The sequence below is a fragment of the Podarcis pityusensis genome, assembly GCF_964106645.2.
Source record: "Podarcis pityusensis genome assembly, chromosome: 6".
NCBI classification, from domain to species: Eukaryota; Metazoa; Chordata; class Lepidosauria; order Squamata; family Lacertidae; genus Podarcis; species Podarcis pityusensis.
Genome location: NC_138030.1, coordinates 2,932,462 through 2,946,918, shown reverse-complemented (window position 1 = coordinate 2,946,918; position 14,457 = coordinate 2,932,462). Strand labels below are relative to the sequence as shown.

Here is a 14,457-nt window from a genome sequence, read left to right as displayed (position 1 = left end):
AGGCGTCATTTTATTGGCATGGATAGACCAAACCGTGCTGATCAGAAGGTCAGCAGTTCGAATCCCCGCAACGGGGTAAGCTCCCGTTGCTCGGCCCCAGCTCCTGCCCACTTAGCAGTTCGAAAGCACGTCAAAGTGCAAGTAGATAAATAGGTACCGCTCCAGCGGGAAGGTCAACGGTGTTTCCGTGCGTTGCTCTGCTTCACCAGAAGTGGCTTAGTCATGCTGGCCACATGACCTGGAAGCTGTCTGCGGACAGATGCCAGCTCCCTCGGCCAGTAAAGCGAGATGAGCGCCGCAACCCAAGAGTCGTCCGCGACTGGACCTAACGGTCAGGGGTCCCTTTACCTTTACCTTTAGCTAATTGGTAAATTAACTGATTAAAGTTATTAACTGCTTTTTTTGAGGCCACCCAAATGAAGATAGCAATATGTACATCGTAATTTACAATTTATTGTAAAACAATTTATCCCTTCACTCCAAGTCTCCACCCTACCCACAACACCATTTTATCTTCCACAAGGGAGGGAGAGAGAAAAGCAAAAACAAGCCGTGAGTTGTTTTGCAAGAATTTGCAGCCGGGCTTGCCAGACCCCTGGCTTCTTTTGGAAGGATAGAGAAAGTGTAAAATATTGTATCACTAGTATACTTTTTTTTATAGACTGAGTGATATAAGAGGCAGAGCCAAATAGAATATTTCAAATTTCTGGGTCACGGAATCACGTTTTTAGGAACTAGCATCTCATTTTTAGTCGTCAGTTCCTCGTAGAATGGAAGAAAAAAATATTTCTGATGTCTTGCATTATATTTGATAGTACCTCATCATAACAGAGGAGTGTTGTGGGTTTTTTTAGGATACTCATTATTTCACATTCCAATTTAATTTGCTTTTCTTTTTATCTCATTGCAGAACGTAAACTACAAAGGGCCTTACGGTTACCAAAAACTGAAAGAACGGTGAGTGGTTGGTTCTCCCCCTCTCCCACATCTGATCAAATCATTTAAAAATCATTTCCTCTTTCTGTGTGAATGGGGGGGGGGGCTGGTGTATTTTTATGGACTCTCTACTGTAATGGGCAGAGTGCTGGGAGTTGCATTCCAAACAGAAACGGACGTTAAGATTTTTCCATCGCTTTGAAAAGCCGAAATGTGTGGTGGGGTGATTTTTAGGCACTTCTCCACAATGGAGGATGGATGGCAGCTAATGGATTGAGGTTGAATCCTGACAAGACAGAAGTACTGTTCTTGGGGGGCAGGTGTGGGGGACTCCGTGGTCCTGAATGGGGTCACTGTGCCCCTGAAGGACCAGGTGCGCAGCCTGGGAGTCATTTCGGACTCACAGCTGTCCATGGAGGCTCCATCTGGTACGCAGGATGAGACCCTCCCTGCCCGCTGTCTGTCTCGCCAGAGTAATACATACTCTAGTTATCTCTCGCTTGGACTACAGTGGTACCTTGGGTTACATACGCTTCAGGTTACAGACTCCGCTAATCCAGAAATAGTACCTCGGGTTAAGAACTTTGCTTCAGGATGAGAACAGAAATCGTGCTCCAGTGGCGCGGCGGCAGCAGGAGGCCCAATTAGCTAAAGTGGTGCTTGAGGTTAAGAACAGTTTCAGATTAAGAACGGACCTCTGGAACAAATTAAGTACTTAACCTGAGGTACCACTGTACTGCAATGCGCTCTATGTGGGGCTACCTTTGAAGGTGACCCGGAAACTGTAAACTAATCCAGAATGCAGCAGCTAGACTGGTGACTGGGACCGGCCACCGAGACCACATAACACCAGTCCTGAAAGACCTACATTGGCTCCCAGTACATTTCCGAGCACAATTCAAAGTGATTGTGTTGACCTTTAAAGCCCTAAACGGCCTCGGTCCTGTATACCTGAAGGAGCTTTTCCACCCCCATCATCCAGCCCGGACACTGAGGTCCAGCGCCGAGGGCCGTTTGGCGGTTCCCTCCCTGAGAGAAGTGAGGTTACAGGAAACCAGGCAGAAGGCCTTCTCGGCAGTGGCACCTGCCCTGTGGAACGCCCTCCCACCAGATGTCAAGGCAATAAACAACTATTTTACTTTTAAAAGACCACTGAAGGCGGCCCTGTTTAGGGAAGTTTTTAATGTCTGATGTTGTATTGTTTTTAATATTTAGTTGGAAGCCGCCCAGAGTGGCTGGGGAAACCCAGCTAGATGGGCGGGGTATAAATAATAAATTATTATTATATTATGTCAGGTATTTCTCAGGTGTAAACAGCAAACTCGTCTGCAGCAAACTCTGCTAAAGTTATAATCCCACAAAACTGCGACTTGCCTATCTTGCCTGTGGAGAATCACTGTGTCGTCTGATATGTTCGCCCACAACTTAACACTGGCGACGAGGATGGGATCCGAACCCACGCGTGCAAAGCACAATTGTGCTTTGCACGCGTGGGTTCGGATCCCATCCTCGTCGCCAGTGTTAAGTTGTGGGCGAACATATCAGACGACACAGTGATTCTTCCAAAGCAGCTCTTTATTTGTAAGCTGGAACAGAACTGAGCTGAGGGGCTCAGTCAGCCTGCTTATATAGAGCTCCAGAACAATGTAACTGTTGCCATTTTCTAAAACTATCCAATCACTGAACATCACTTTCGATCCTTCATTTGCATACAAACTATCCAATCACTGAACGTCACTTTCGATCCTTCATTTGCATACAAACTATCCAATCACTGAACGTCACTTTCGGTCCTTCATTTGCATAACTATCTACAGTATCCCCCTGCTGGCCCAGGGTGAGAACTTCAGTACATAACAATCTCTATGTTAGCCAGAAGGTTGGTGGTTCGAGGCCACTCAGGGACAGCTGTGGACAGGATTCCTGCACTGCAGGGGGTTGGAATGGATGACCTTTGGGGTCTCTTTCAGCTCTACAATTCTATGATTCCATCTTCCTGCACACACAGTGGAGGCTGGTTCACTGGGGCGAAGGGGGCCCTGCCCCACCAACCTCGGCCTGCTCTCAGCCAGCTCCTACCTGCCTGATTTCTGTCAGAATCTCCATTCAACCGAGCTACTGCTCCGGTCGAGTCTTCAAAATCCATCAGGCTCTCCTCCTCGGACGTGTGATTAACGCCTTTGATGAGGCTTTAGGCCTTTGATGAGGCTTTAGGCACGTTCCCATTACACAGAGTATCCAAGCAGCAGAAGGAGATGGAAGTATGTGCTACATTGCTAAGTTTGTTCTAACTACGCAGGACAGAAAAGAATATGCATCTGCTCTCTGTGAGAGTCAGTGAACAACACTGGAACAAAGAAACAGGAAATCAGTAACATCAACATCCGTCTCCCGTGAGACTTCCAACAGTCTGGAATGTAAACAGAGTCTTGTGACTCCAAGTACTGCACAGTGGCATAACAGAAACCTAACACTTTCTTCTTACTTACATCTAATTCCAGGGAGCTGTCAGCTTCCTCCTATTTAGTCTCCGCTTTGTCTTTGTAGAAGTCAACGGGGAGGAGGACGGGAACGAAACCAGAATTAGTTGGTTCTTCCTCTCGTTGGCTCTGGCGCCACCTACTCTTGGCCTCCTTGCCTTCTGCCCTACCAGTCCCAAGGCACACCAGTTGCCACTGTGTACGTGTCAGGGAACTGCCATCAGTGCCGGAGGGAGAGAGCAAGATCCAGAGGGATTCCAGAGAGCGTCCCGGGATTGGGAGAGGCAGCCCATCTTCTGGGGAAGAGAATCAGCGTAGCACCAGTGGAGAAGGGGGGCAGATGGGGGAAGCGGCGAGGCGGTCCCATGACTCCTTGCTGGGGACCAGCGGGGAGAGTAGGGGTCCTCCGCTGCCTACGCCCTCCTTGCGCAGAAAGCTTTCGCGCAGAGAGAGTAGGAGGAGACTAGGCGTCAAAGAGCTTCTTTGCTGGAAGAAGTTTAAGAAACGCCCACTGACGGATTCTGCCAGCGATTGAGACAGCCACGGGTGAGTGGCTGTCCGGACAGAAAAGGTTCACTCAGGCAACCCAGCCAGGTGTTTGCACCGGCTTACGCACGAGCAACCCCTTGAACCACTACAGTACGCAAACCTATCCTGGCAAGTTGTGTTACCTAAAATGGGGACAAAAACAAAACAAAACAAAACTGAAGACAGTTTTCACGCGCCAACCGGACGTACTGACAAGTCTGGCAGTAAAAGGAAGGACATCTGTCAACAGAAATGCTGTGGAAGGCCGGCAGATAATGAAAAACAGGGGATAGGAATCTGCCTTAAACCAAGTCCGGCCATTGCTGCCTCTTGATTAGCGCTGCCTACTTGCCATTCATGGCCTTAAACCCAGGCAGCTGGAATCTGCATTGAAATGCGTTTCAGGTAGGCAGCGTATAATTTGAGCTGGGACTCCTCCAAACATTCCCCATATGACGAGGCTCAGTCGTCTCACATTATTTTGATAACAATTGTGAAAGTCCCTTCTGCCAGGGATAGTTTGTCATGTTCAAAATGAAAGGATGGTTAAGCAAATGGAAGGAGATGCCTTATAATTAGCAGATATTGCCTGGATCCATAGAGCTTCTCTGTTCCCACGGCTGTGGCGTTCATCAAATCTTCTCACTTTTTTCGAGACAGTAAAAGGTAAAGGTAAAGGGACCCCTGACCATTAGGTCCAGTCGTGGCCGACTCTGGGGTTGCAGCGCTCATCTCACTTTATTGGCCAAGGGAGCTGGTGTACAGCTTCCGGGTCATGTGGCCAGCATCTCTAAGCCGCTTCTGGTGAACCAGAGCAGCGCATGAAAATGCCGTTTACTTTCCCATCAGAGCGGTACCTATTGATTTACTTGCACTTTGATGTGCTTTCGAACTGCTAGGTTGGCAGGAGCTGGGACCGAGCAATGGGAGCTCACCCTGTTGTGGGGATTCGAACCGCCGACCTTCTGATCGGCAAGCCCTAGGCTCAGTGGTATAACCCACAGCGCCACCCCTTCCCTTTTTCGAGACAGAGAGGCGACTTAAAAGCAGGGGTCAGGGTGGGGGCTTTGCAATTCACTGCCCCACCTGAAGGAATGTCCAGTCTCTCGGCTGTGTGGCTGCTTTGGCTCCTGAGCCTAGTGCTTTACCAACTGCACTGGCTATCGGTGGAGTACAGGGTCAGGTTTAAGGTGCTGGTTTTGACCTTTAAAGCCCTGTGCAGCCTAGGACCTTCGTACCTACGGGACCGCCTCTCCTGGTATGCCCCGCGGAGCACCTTAAGGTCCACAAAGGACAACACTTTGGAGGTCTCAAGTCGCAAGGTGGTCAGATTGGTCTCAACTAGGGCCAGGGCCTTTTCAGTACTGGCCCCGACTTGGTGGAACACTCTGTCACAAGAGACTAGGGCCCTGCGGGACTTGACATCTTTCCGCAGGGCCTGCAAGACAGAGCTGTTCCGCCTGGCCTTTGGTTTGGACTCAGGCTGACCCTTATGTTTCCCTCCCCTTCTGGTTTTGATCTATGGGCTACTTTTAAAATGAGGCTGCATTTTAAATTGCATTTTAACCTCTATTTTAAATTGGGTCCTGTCCCCCCCCCCCAATTATGTTTTTACTGTGATTTTACTGGTGTTAGCTGCCCTGAGCCTGGCTCTGGCCGGGGAGGGCGGGGTATAAATAAAATTTATTATTATTATTATTATTATATCACATAAGCCCTTTTTCTGCCACATGGAGTGGAAAACTCACCTTTCCTATTTCCATTTGGGTCTCACGTGCCTTGCAAACAAACCACAAAGGTGTGACAGAGTAAGTTCAGGATTGTGTCTGAGAAATGAGAAGAACCAGCAAAAGAAGAATGGATACAGAAACTTATGGAATATCATCATCATCGTTTTATATGTATGCCGCCTTTCCGCTGTTGAAGCTATGCTCAAGGAGGCTTACAACATGACAAGATTTACATAACTGCAAACATAACAGAAGTCATAAACGATAAATAAAACACAACAAAACGTACACAACCAAATGGAAACAATTTCCACGTAAATCATAATAATCATAATATCTGTTATGTACTGAGTTGAATAGGATCCAAAAGGCAGCAGTCTGATTGGTCCTAGAACAATAGGATTCAGAATGCAGCAGTCTGATTGGTCCTAGAACAATAGGATTCAGAATGCAGCAGTCTGATTGGTCCACAGGAGCCACCCAATCCAGCTCCAGGTGGAAGTGAATCCACAACCTGATTGGCCCACAGGAGAATCCCGGAACTAGCCAGTCACGTGGGGCCCATTGTGTAAATAATTATATATAAAGCAGACATTCTGGGAGAACTTCCATTCCTCCTCACCACTATGAGCTGAATAAAGAGCATGAAATCCACTCTCGACTATATTTCAATATCAATAACAGCAATAGCTCTCTCAATCTCCTGTAAACAATACTTCAGCCCAAGAATCTGTTCAACAGCCTCAGCTTTTGTAGCTGGAGTCAGTCAGAATATGCAGAAATGGTGAAACTTACCAGAAAAATAATAAATAAAGATAAAAAGAATGGAAACGGTTTATTGAATATTTACAAACAAACTGTAAACAGATAAGGACATTGGCAGGATTATTGTAACGACCTGCAGTTTCATAAGAGCATATGTTTAAAGCAGATGAATAAAAGAATAAGTTAGGTTAGTTTAGAATATGCAGGAAATGTAAAAAAATAAATTTAAGAGAGCACAGAAAGAGGAGGAAGGAAGTCGAGTTTTGATATGTTAGAAAGATTGTAAAACTATTGAAAATGGTGAATAAAAATTAAAAGAAAGAAATAAAAAGAAATGAGAAGCGCTGCATAAACAATACATAGCAGGCTTTTGTAGGAGTCTGATAATTCTTTGGCGGAAGTTCTGTGACAGGTAAATTGCTATAGCTACAGGCTAGTAGTGTATTTTATTTAATTTTTTATTTCATGGCGTTTATATACCGCTTAATAGCCATGGAACCACTAAGCAACTTACGAAACAAAACTGATTTAGAAGTGCCTTTACACTTTACTGTCGTGGCCAGGCTGGCAGGGGCTCATGGGAGTTGTAGTCCAAAAAATCTGCAGAGCTCCAGGCTGGAGAAGGCTGCTCTAAGGTCTGGAGAGTGAGGGTTTTGCATCTTCCTCCCTGCCAAAGTCACCATCGCCCTTTAAACGCATCTTAATTGCATTTGTTGTATAATTTGCTAGCTTAGAGAGAGAGAGAGAGAGAGAGAGAGAGAGAGAGATTAGAAGATGACTTACCCATATTTTTTGCTCTATAAGACGCACCAGACCACAAGACGCACCTAGTTTTTGGAGGAGGAAAACAAGAAAAAAAATATTCTGAATCTCAGAAGCCAGAACAGCAAGAGGATCGCTGCGCAGTGAAAGCAGCAATCCCTCTTGCTGTTCTGGCTTCTGGGATAGCTGCACAGCCTGCATTCGCTCCATAAGACGCACACACATTTCCCCTTACTTTTTAGGAGGGAAAAAGTGAGTCTTATAGAGCAAAAAATACGGTATTTGCAATGCAATGCCCTGCTGCTCTGGAGCTGGGTCAAGACAGTAACTAGAACTGTTAATAGGTTGTATGAATACGCCCACAATATATATACACAAAAAGAAAACTATAGCTTAAACTTTAAAATGCCAACAGATTTTATTATAGCATAATGTTTTATTGAATTGAATGCATTTCAATTAATTGATTGTGATTTTATGTAAACTGTGTTACTTTTATTGTTGTTAGCTGCTCTGAGTCCGGCTTCAGCTGGGGAGGGCAGGATATAAATAATAAAATTATTATTATTATTATTATTATTATTATTATTATTATTATTATCTAACGGGATCCATGTGTCTTGCTTATACACAGAGAACCCCGAGCTTGCATCCGGTTCAAGTGTGCTCTTACAAACACCATTTTAGACGTCCTTCGACAGCGACCAGGATGGGTTGAAGTGAAAGAGTAAGGCTTGCGGTTTTCTTCTTAAGGGCATGATAATAAGGGGGGCGGGTCTTCTCTCATAATCCAAGCCATAGCACACAACCGCAGAATTGATTTCCTGGTGCAAGAATCCCACTTCCCAAAGCTCTTATCTCAACAAAGGTTCTATGTAAAATAACTAAGCAAGTATTAGAAATCACCCCAGAATTGGCCCTACTAAACATCTTCCAAGACAATACAGTGGTACCTCTGGATGCGAACAGGACATAGCTGCCAATTTTTTCCTTTTTTTAAAGGGAAATTCCCTTATTCCGAATAGGATTCCTCGCAAGAAAAGGGAAAAGTTGACAGCTATGGAATGGGATCTGTTCCGGAGCCCCGTTCGCATCCCGAAGCAAACGCAACTCGTGTCGGCTCATGGGCAGATCGCAATTCACTGCTTCCACGCATGCGCGTGATGTCGTTTTGAGCGTCTGCACATGCGCGAGCGATGAAACCCAGAAGTAACGTGTTCCGTTACTTCCGGGTCACCGCGGAGCGTAACCTGAAAACGCTCAAGCCGAAGCTACTTAAACCCGAGGTATGACTGTAATGCCTATTTACACGGCAAAGAACTCATAACCCACCTACTTTCAGCAGCCAGAAGCATCATAGCCAGACACTGGAGAGACCTGTCAGGAGTAAGCATGGACCAATGGTACCAAATAGTATGGGAAACAGCCCTAATAGAAAAATTAACCAACAAACTGAAACTGACACAGGGACAAATAGAAGAAGACACCTTCACCCTGGTATGGCTTCCCTTTATCACGACAAAAATCCACCAACAGAATACAAATCAATATGGCTAACCTGATCCAAACCTGACACCCACCCACCCCACTCACACACGAAAACAAAGACCACCACAGCCAACCACAAATGAACAACCACACCTTGGCCAACCCCAACCTCTCTCACCACCAAAGGAACACAAGCGAACAGCAGAGAACCTGCACAAGAAACGCTGGCACCAAACCCTACGCATAGTAAGTAAAATAGAAACATTGCCACCAGACCCCAACCTCACTCGTCTCCCCTCCCTCCACCTCTTTCCCCCTTTTCTTCCTAATGTCTCAACAAATGAAACTGATCTGTAAAAAATCAATAGGAGTATAGCATCTAGATCAAGGGAAGTAATAGTGCCACTGTATTCTGCTCTGGTCAGACCTCACCTGGAGTACTGTGTCCAGTTCTGGGCACCACAGTTCAAGAAGGACACTGACAAACTGGAACGTGTCCAGAGGAGGGCAACCAAAATGGTCAAAGGCCTGGAAACGAGGCCTTATGAGGAACGGCTAAGGGAGCTGGGCATGTTTAGCCTGGAGAAGAGGAGGTTAAGGGGTGATATGATAGCCATGTTCAAATATATAAAAGGATGTCACATAGAGGAGGGAGAAAGGTTGTTTTCTGCTGCTCCAGAGAAGCGGACACGGAGCAATGGATCCAAACTACAAGAAAGAAGATTCCACCTAAACATTAGGAAGAACTTCTTGACAGTAAGAGCTGTTCGACAGTGGAATTTGCTGCCAAGGAGTGTGGTGGAGTCTCCTTCTTTGGAGGTCTTTAAGCAGAGGCTTGACAACCATATGTCAGGAGTGCTCTGATGGTGTTTCCTGCTCGGCAGGGGGTTGGACTCGATGGCCCTTGTGGTCTCTTCCAACTCTATGATTCTATGATTCTATGATTCTATGAAATGTTACTTGGGGGAAAAGAAAGAGAGAGAGAGACATTGCACATACTTTTGTAAACCAAGAAAATCTTTAATTTTAATTTTAATTTCAAAAAAAACCCACAGAAGTTCCTGCCTCAATTCAGGGGGCTTTGCTGAACACACCTTCCCCCTGCTCCTCTGGCAAGAACTTAAGAAATACATACGTACATAATTTTATTGGTATGCCGGCTTTCCAGAGTTTAAACCATTCTCAAGGTGGCATACGACGTAGAAAAACCGCTTAACTGCAACATAACAAAGCAGTCACAAACAGTAAATAGAACATTTAAAAAAACACACAGCGAAACTGCGCAATTTCCAACTAAATCACAAGGCCTAAAATAAAGATACAAAAAACCCCAGCAACAACACCCCAGACCAATAGTCTGTTCTGCAGCCTCAGCTTGCTGCAGCTGGAGTCAGTCCAGGTCAGGTAGCAAAAGGTCTTCAGGTCTTCCAGGACTCCCAGGACTCCGTTATACAGCTGCAAGTAAAATGCTTTAAGTGTGTTGTAATGTGCATTATTCAGATGTTACACTAGATGGCGATGACGAGCTATGGTAAATGCAATACATTTTTCAAAACTTTTTTTAAAAAGCATTTTCACAACGTTTTTTTTTAATATGTGTGTAGATTTCACCCCAGCCAAGATGAAGCTCCCTCTTCTTTTTGTGCGCTGGGGAAAAAATGGATTCTGAAATTTCTACCAGGGATAGCTTTCAGGAAGGAGATTGCACACACACACAGTTTTCAGACATTTGCACATCTCAGAGAACAATGCACACAGTCAGCACTAAACAAAAGAGTCCTAGTTCACTGGGATTCTCTCATCGCTCCCAGCAGCCTATTCTTCTGGCTTCAGTCCCAGAGAAATACATTGTCTTCTCTGCACACTGTTACTAAGGGCAGGGAGCGCAACCACCTCTTGGCTCATGTACAGATTTGAGTACGTGGAAGGAAGAAATGGGGATGATGGGGATCCCAAATTGTGGAGTTTGTAGTTAATCTTACTTCCTCTGTCTGCCTGCTGCAGCTTAGGGGTCAGCCAGTGGGAAGATTCATTCTGTATTGTCTATCAAAGCAGCTGCAGGTGAACATCCTATATGGATGTTTACAAGGGGTTTGTATTCCCAACAGTGCCGGATTTACGTATAAGCTAAACAAGCTATAGCTTAGGGCCCGCTCTCTTAAAGGTAAAAAGGTAAAGGGACCCCTGACCAGTAGGTCTAGTCATGACCGACTCTGGGGTTGCGCTCATCTTGCTTTATTGGCCGAGGGAGCCGGCGTACAGCTTCCGGGTCATGTGGCCAGCATGACTAAGCCGCTTCTGGTGAACCAGAGCAGCGCACAGAAACGCCGTTTACCTTCCCGCCGGAGCAGTACCTATTGATCTACTTACACTTTGATGTGCTTCCGAACTGCTAGGTTGGCAGGAGCAGGGACCAAACAACGGGAGCTCACCCCGTTGCGGGGATTCGAACCGCCGACCTTCTGATCGGCAAGTCCTAGGCTCTGTGGTTTAACCCACAGCACCACCCGCGTCCCTTCCCCACTCTCTTGGGGGCCCCCCAAAAAAATTAAAGGAAAAAAAACCTGGATGTACATTTCCAAAATATAAGATAAAAAACAAAACAAAACAAAACCTACATACAGTGGTACCTCAGGTTACATACACTTCATGTTACATATGCTTCAGGTTACAGACTCCGCTAACCCAGAAATAGTGCTTCAGGTTAAGAACTTTGCTTCAGGATGAGAACAGAAATTGTGCTCCAGCGGTGCAGCGGCAGCAGGAGGCCCCATTAACTAAAGTGGTGCTTCTGTTAAGAACAGTTTTAGGTTAAGAACGGACCTCCAGAACGAATTAAGTACTTAACCCGAGGTACCACTGTACAGCAACAGTGTTTTGTGTTGTGTAGGCTCCTATGATGTAAGTTATGGGCCCTGCCTGTTAGCCGGCTTCCTAAAATATCACTGGTTTGTTCATTTCTATATATAGGGTGCCTACATTCTGCATGGACTGGTTGCATGGCAGAATGGCTTCAAAGGTAAAGGTAAAGGTAAAGGGACCCCTGACCAGTAGTTCCAGTCGTGGCTGACTCTGGGGTTGCGGCACTCATCTCGCTTTATTGGCCGAGGGAGCCGGCGTACAGCTTCCGGGTCATGTGGCCAGCATGACTAAGCCGCTTCTGGCGAACCAGAGCAGCGTACGGAAACGCCGTTTACTTTCCCGCCGGAGCGGTACCTATTGATCTACTTGCGGTGGTGTGCTTTCGAACTGCTAGGTTGGCAGGAGCAGGGACTGAGCAACGGGAGCTCACCCCGACACAGGGATTCGAACCACCAACCTGCCCAAACTTTTTTCAAAGAGGGCCGGATTTGATGAAGTGAACATTTGTTGAGCTTTTTTTAAGGATTTGACCCCAATAAATAAACGGCCCCCAAAATGGACTTTGGACTTGCCTGCCATATACCATATATTCCCCAAAGGACAGCTGGGCATATAGAGGGCCCCATTACCTTCGGTGGCTTAGGGCCTCATCAAACCTAAACCCGTCCCTGATTCCCAGCAAGGCAAGGGCTTCCTTTTTCAAGCCTCTGTGTTCCCCATATTTTTCCTCAAAGCCCCACATTCAAAGCTGCATCTCCTTTACTCACTAAACACACCCTATTTCTCCTCAAGTGCTGGATACAAATGCAAACACGCTTCTCTCTTCCCGCTCTCTGGTCTTTCCCAAACATCAGTCGCTAGCCATATTCTTCTCCAGTCCCAAGATCCCTGTTTACTCCTCGGAAATGAAAAATGTGTGGGATCTATTCAGGCTGGAGATCATACATGCCAGAGCAGCGATGCCTCCCTAAGCACAGATAAATGGATGTCTTTGTGCTGCGTACGCTTGCTGTATTTACATTTCCAGAATGGAGTCCTGGAACAGCCGTGTAAAGAGGGACTTTCATTTCCCTAGCAAATGATCCTTTCTGCAGAACTACTTAAAATCAAACCACCTGAGATTGGGTGGTGGGTGAAGAGATCTGTGGCCATTTCCTTCTTTAAAAAGAGAAACTATGGTGGAATCTACACACGTAAAAAAACCTCACGCTGTGAAAACGCTTTTATAATACAGTCATACCTCGGGTTGAATACGCTTCGAGTTGAGCACGTTCGAGTTGCGCTTCTCGGCAACCCAGAAGTAGCGGAGCGCGTTACCTCCGGGTTTCGCTGCTTGCGCATGCGCAGACGCTCAAAATGATGTCACACGCATGCGCAGAAGTGGCGAAAAGCGACGCATGCGTGCGCAGACGTGCTGTTGCTACTTACGTTTACTTCTAGATGCGAACGGGGCTCCGGAACGGATCGCGTTCATATCTAGAGGTACCACTGTAAATGTTTTGAAAAATATATTGAATTTGCCATAGTTCACCATCGCCATCTAGTGTCACATTTGCATATTGCACTTTACAACACTTAAATCGTTTTATTTGCAGCTGTATAGAAAACTTGCAGAGTCGGCACAGCAGAGGAACACCCTTTTGCTAGATGTAATTTCCGCAATGATGATTTCAACTATTGCTGCTCGTTACTATTATTATTTCATCCCCTCCTGCACACACGATCTGCTTGCTTAATTATGTGGAGACCCTGATTCTGGCCTTGTTGGGGTCTGGGGTTTGAATGATGGGGTGTAAAGGTTCTCAGTGGGTAGCCTTCTAGCCTTGGCCGGGATGATCAGCTTCACATACCTCTGTCTCTGCCAGGATCTTGCAGCAGCCTTACACTTCTGTAAGCGCCATGGATCTGGGCCCGAAACCCTGTTGTTGGGGTGCTGCCAGGGGCAATTGGCAGGCCCCCAGCTGGCTCCAGCCACCAGCCGGTAGCCGGGCGATACTCCAGTTCTCAGAACAGCATCAAAACTGCGACTCAAGCCTCAGATACCTTTAGAGACTCTGAGCACGCAAACCAGCAGAAATAAGACCTCTTTTGTAGCAGAAGAGGCGGACAGAGAAATGTGTAAGCAAAATGTACAGCATTTTATTCAGCATAGTTCAGGAACAAAGGAAAACATGTCTGCTTCCCTTCGTCTCCAGCAAAACAGCAGCAATGCAAAAGCTATATCCAAACGGAAGTTCCCAGCAGACTGTGCTGGAAGTAAACAGGCATGTGACACACAACAGTCACGCCTGTACCCTTTTAAGGTGGAAAGAAACTATATCCTAATAAAGAGTGGGTTCTCTGTTTTTGCAGGGGACCATTTCCTGTTGGTCTTTGAGGCGTTAAAAGTCAGCTCTGAGGTCCACAGATCCCCTCAAAGCCCTCCCATTGATTTCTAGTGCTGCTCTCCCTGTTAATCCTATGCTGCATATTGCATTGACATTTTTTGGTTATTTATTTGAAATATTTATACCCCGCTCTTTAGTGGAAAAGGCTCCCCCAGCAACTTAACAATCATCCGTAATAAGATAGTTCCCTGCCCTCAGGCATGCAATCTAAAAATACACGACACATGAGGAAAAGCAGATGAGAGGGGGAAAAGCAAGCTCAGGCATCAGTTCTTCAAAGTTATAGTTCTTATAAAACGAGATGAGAATTGGCAAAGCTTTTGCTAAAATTGTTCCTGTCAGTGAGATGTCCCCTAAGAACAATCTTCAGAGGGCCATTCCATAATATGCTTTTGCTGCCAGTTAAAAATGAAGAGAGAGGCTCAAACAGAGCCGCTTGGATGTGCTTTTTCTGGGCAGGAAGATGAGAAGTTTTCTGGGACTCCTTGTTTCCATTGTAATTCCTGGGAGATGAAGCAG

General features: G+C 46.1%; 1 protein-coding gene across 3 annotated transcripts in view; it reads left to right on the top strand.

Annotated features, from left to right (window-relative positions):
- Positions 1-14,457, top strand: part of TTLL9 (tubulin tyrosine ligase like 9) — a 54,313-nt gene that overhangs the window by 4,207 nt on the left and 35,649 nt on the right. For all 3 annotated transcript variants that reach the window (XM_081011389.1, XM_081011390.1, XM_081011388.1), the window contains exons 2-3: positions 911-957; positions 7,836-7,928. In XM_081011389.1, the coding sequence (XP_080867515.1) occupies positions 911-957; positions 7,836-7,928 (140 nt within the window). The remainder of the gene's footprint in view (positions 1-910; positions 958-7,835; positions 7,929-14,457) is intronic.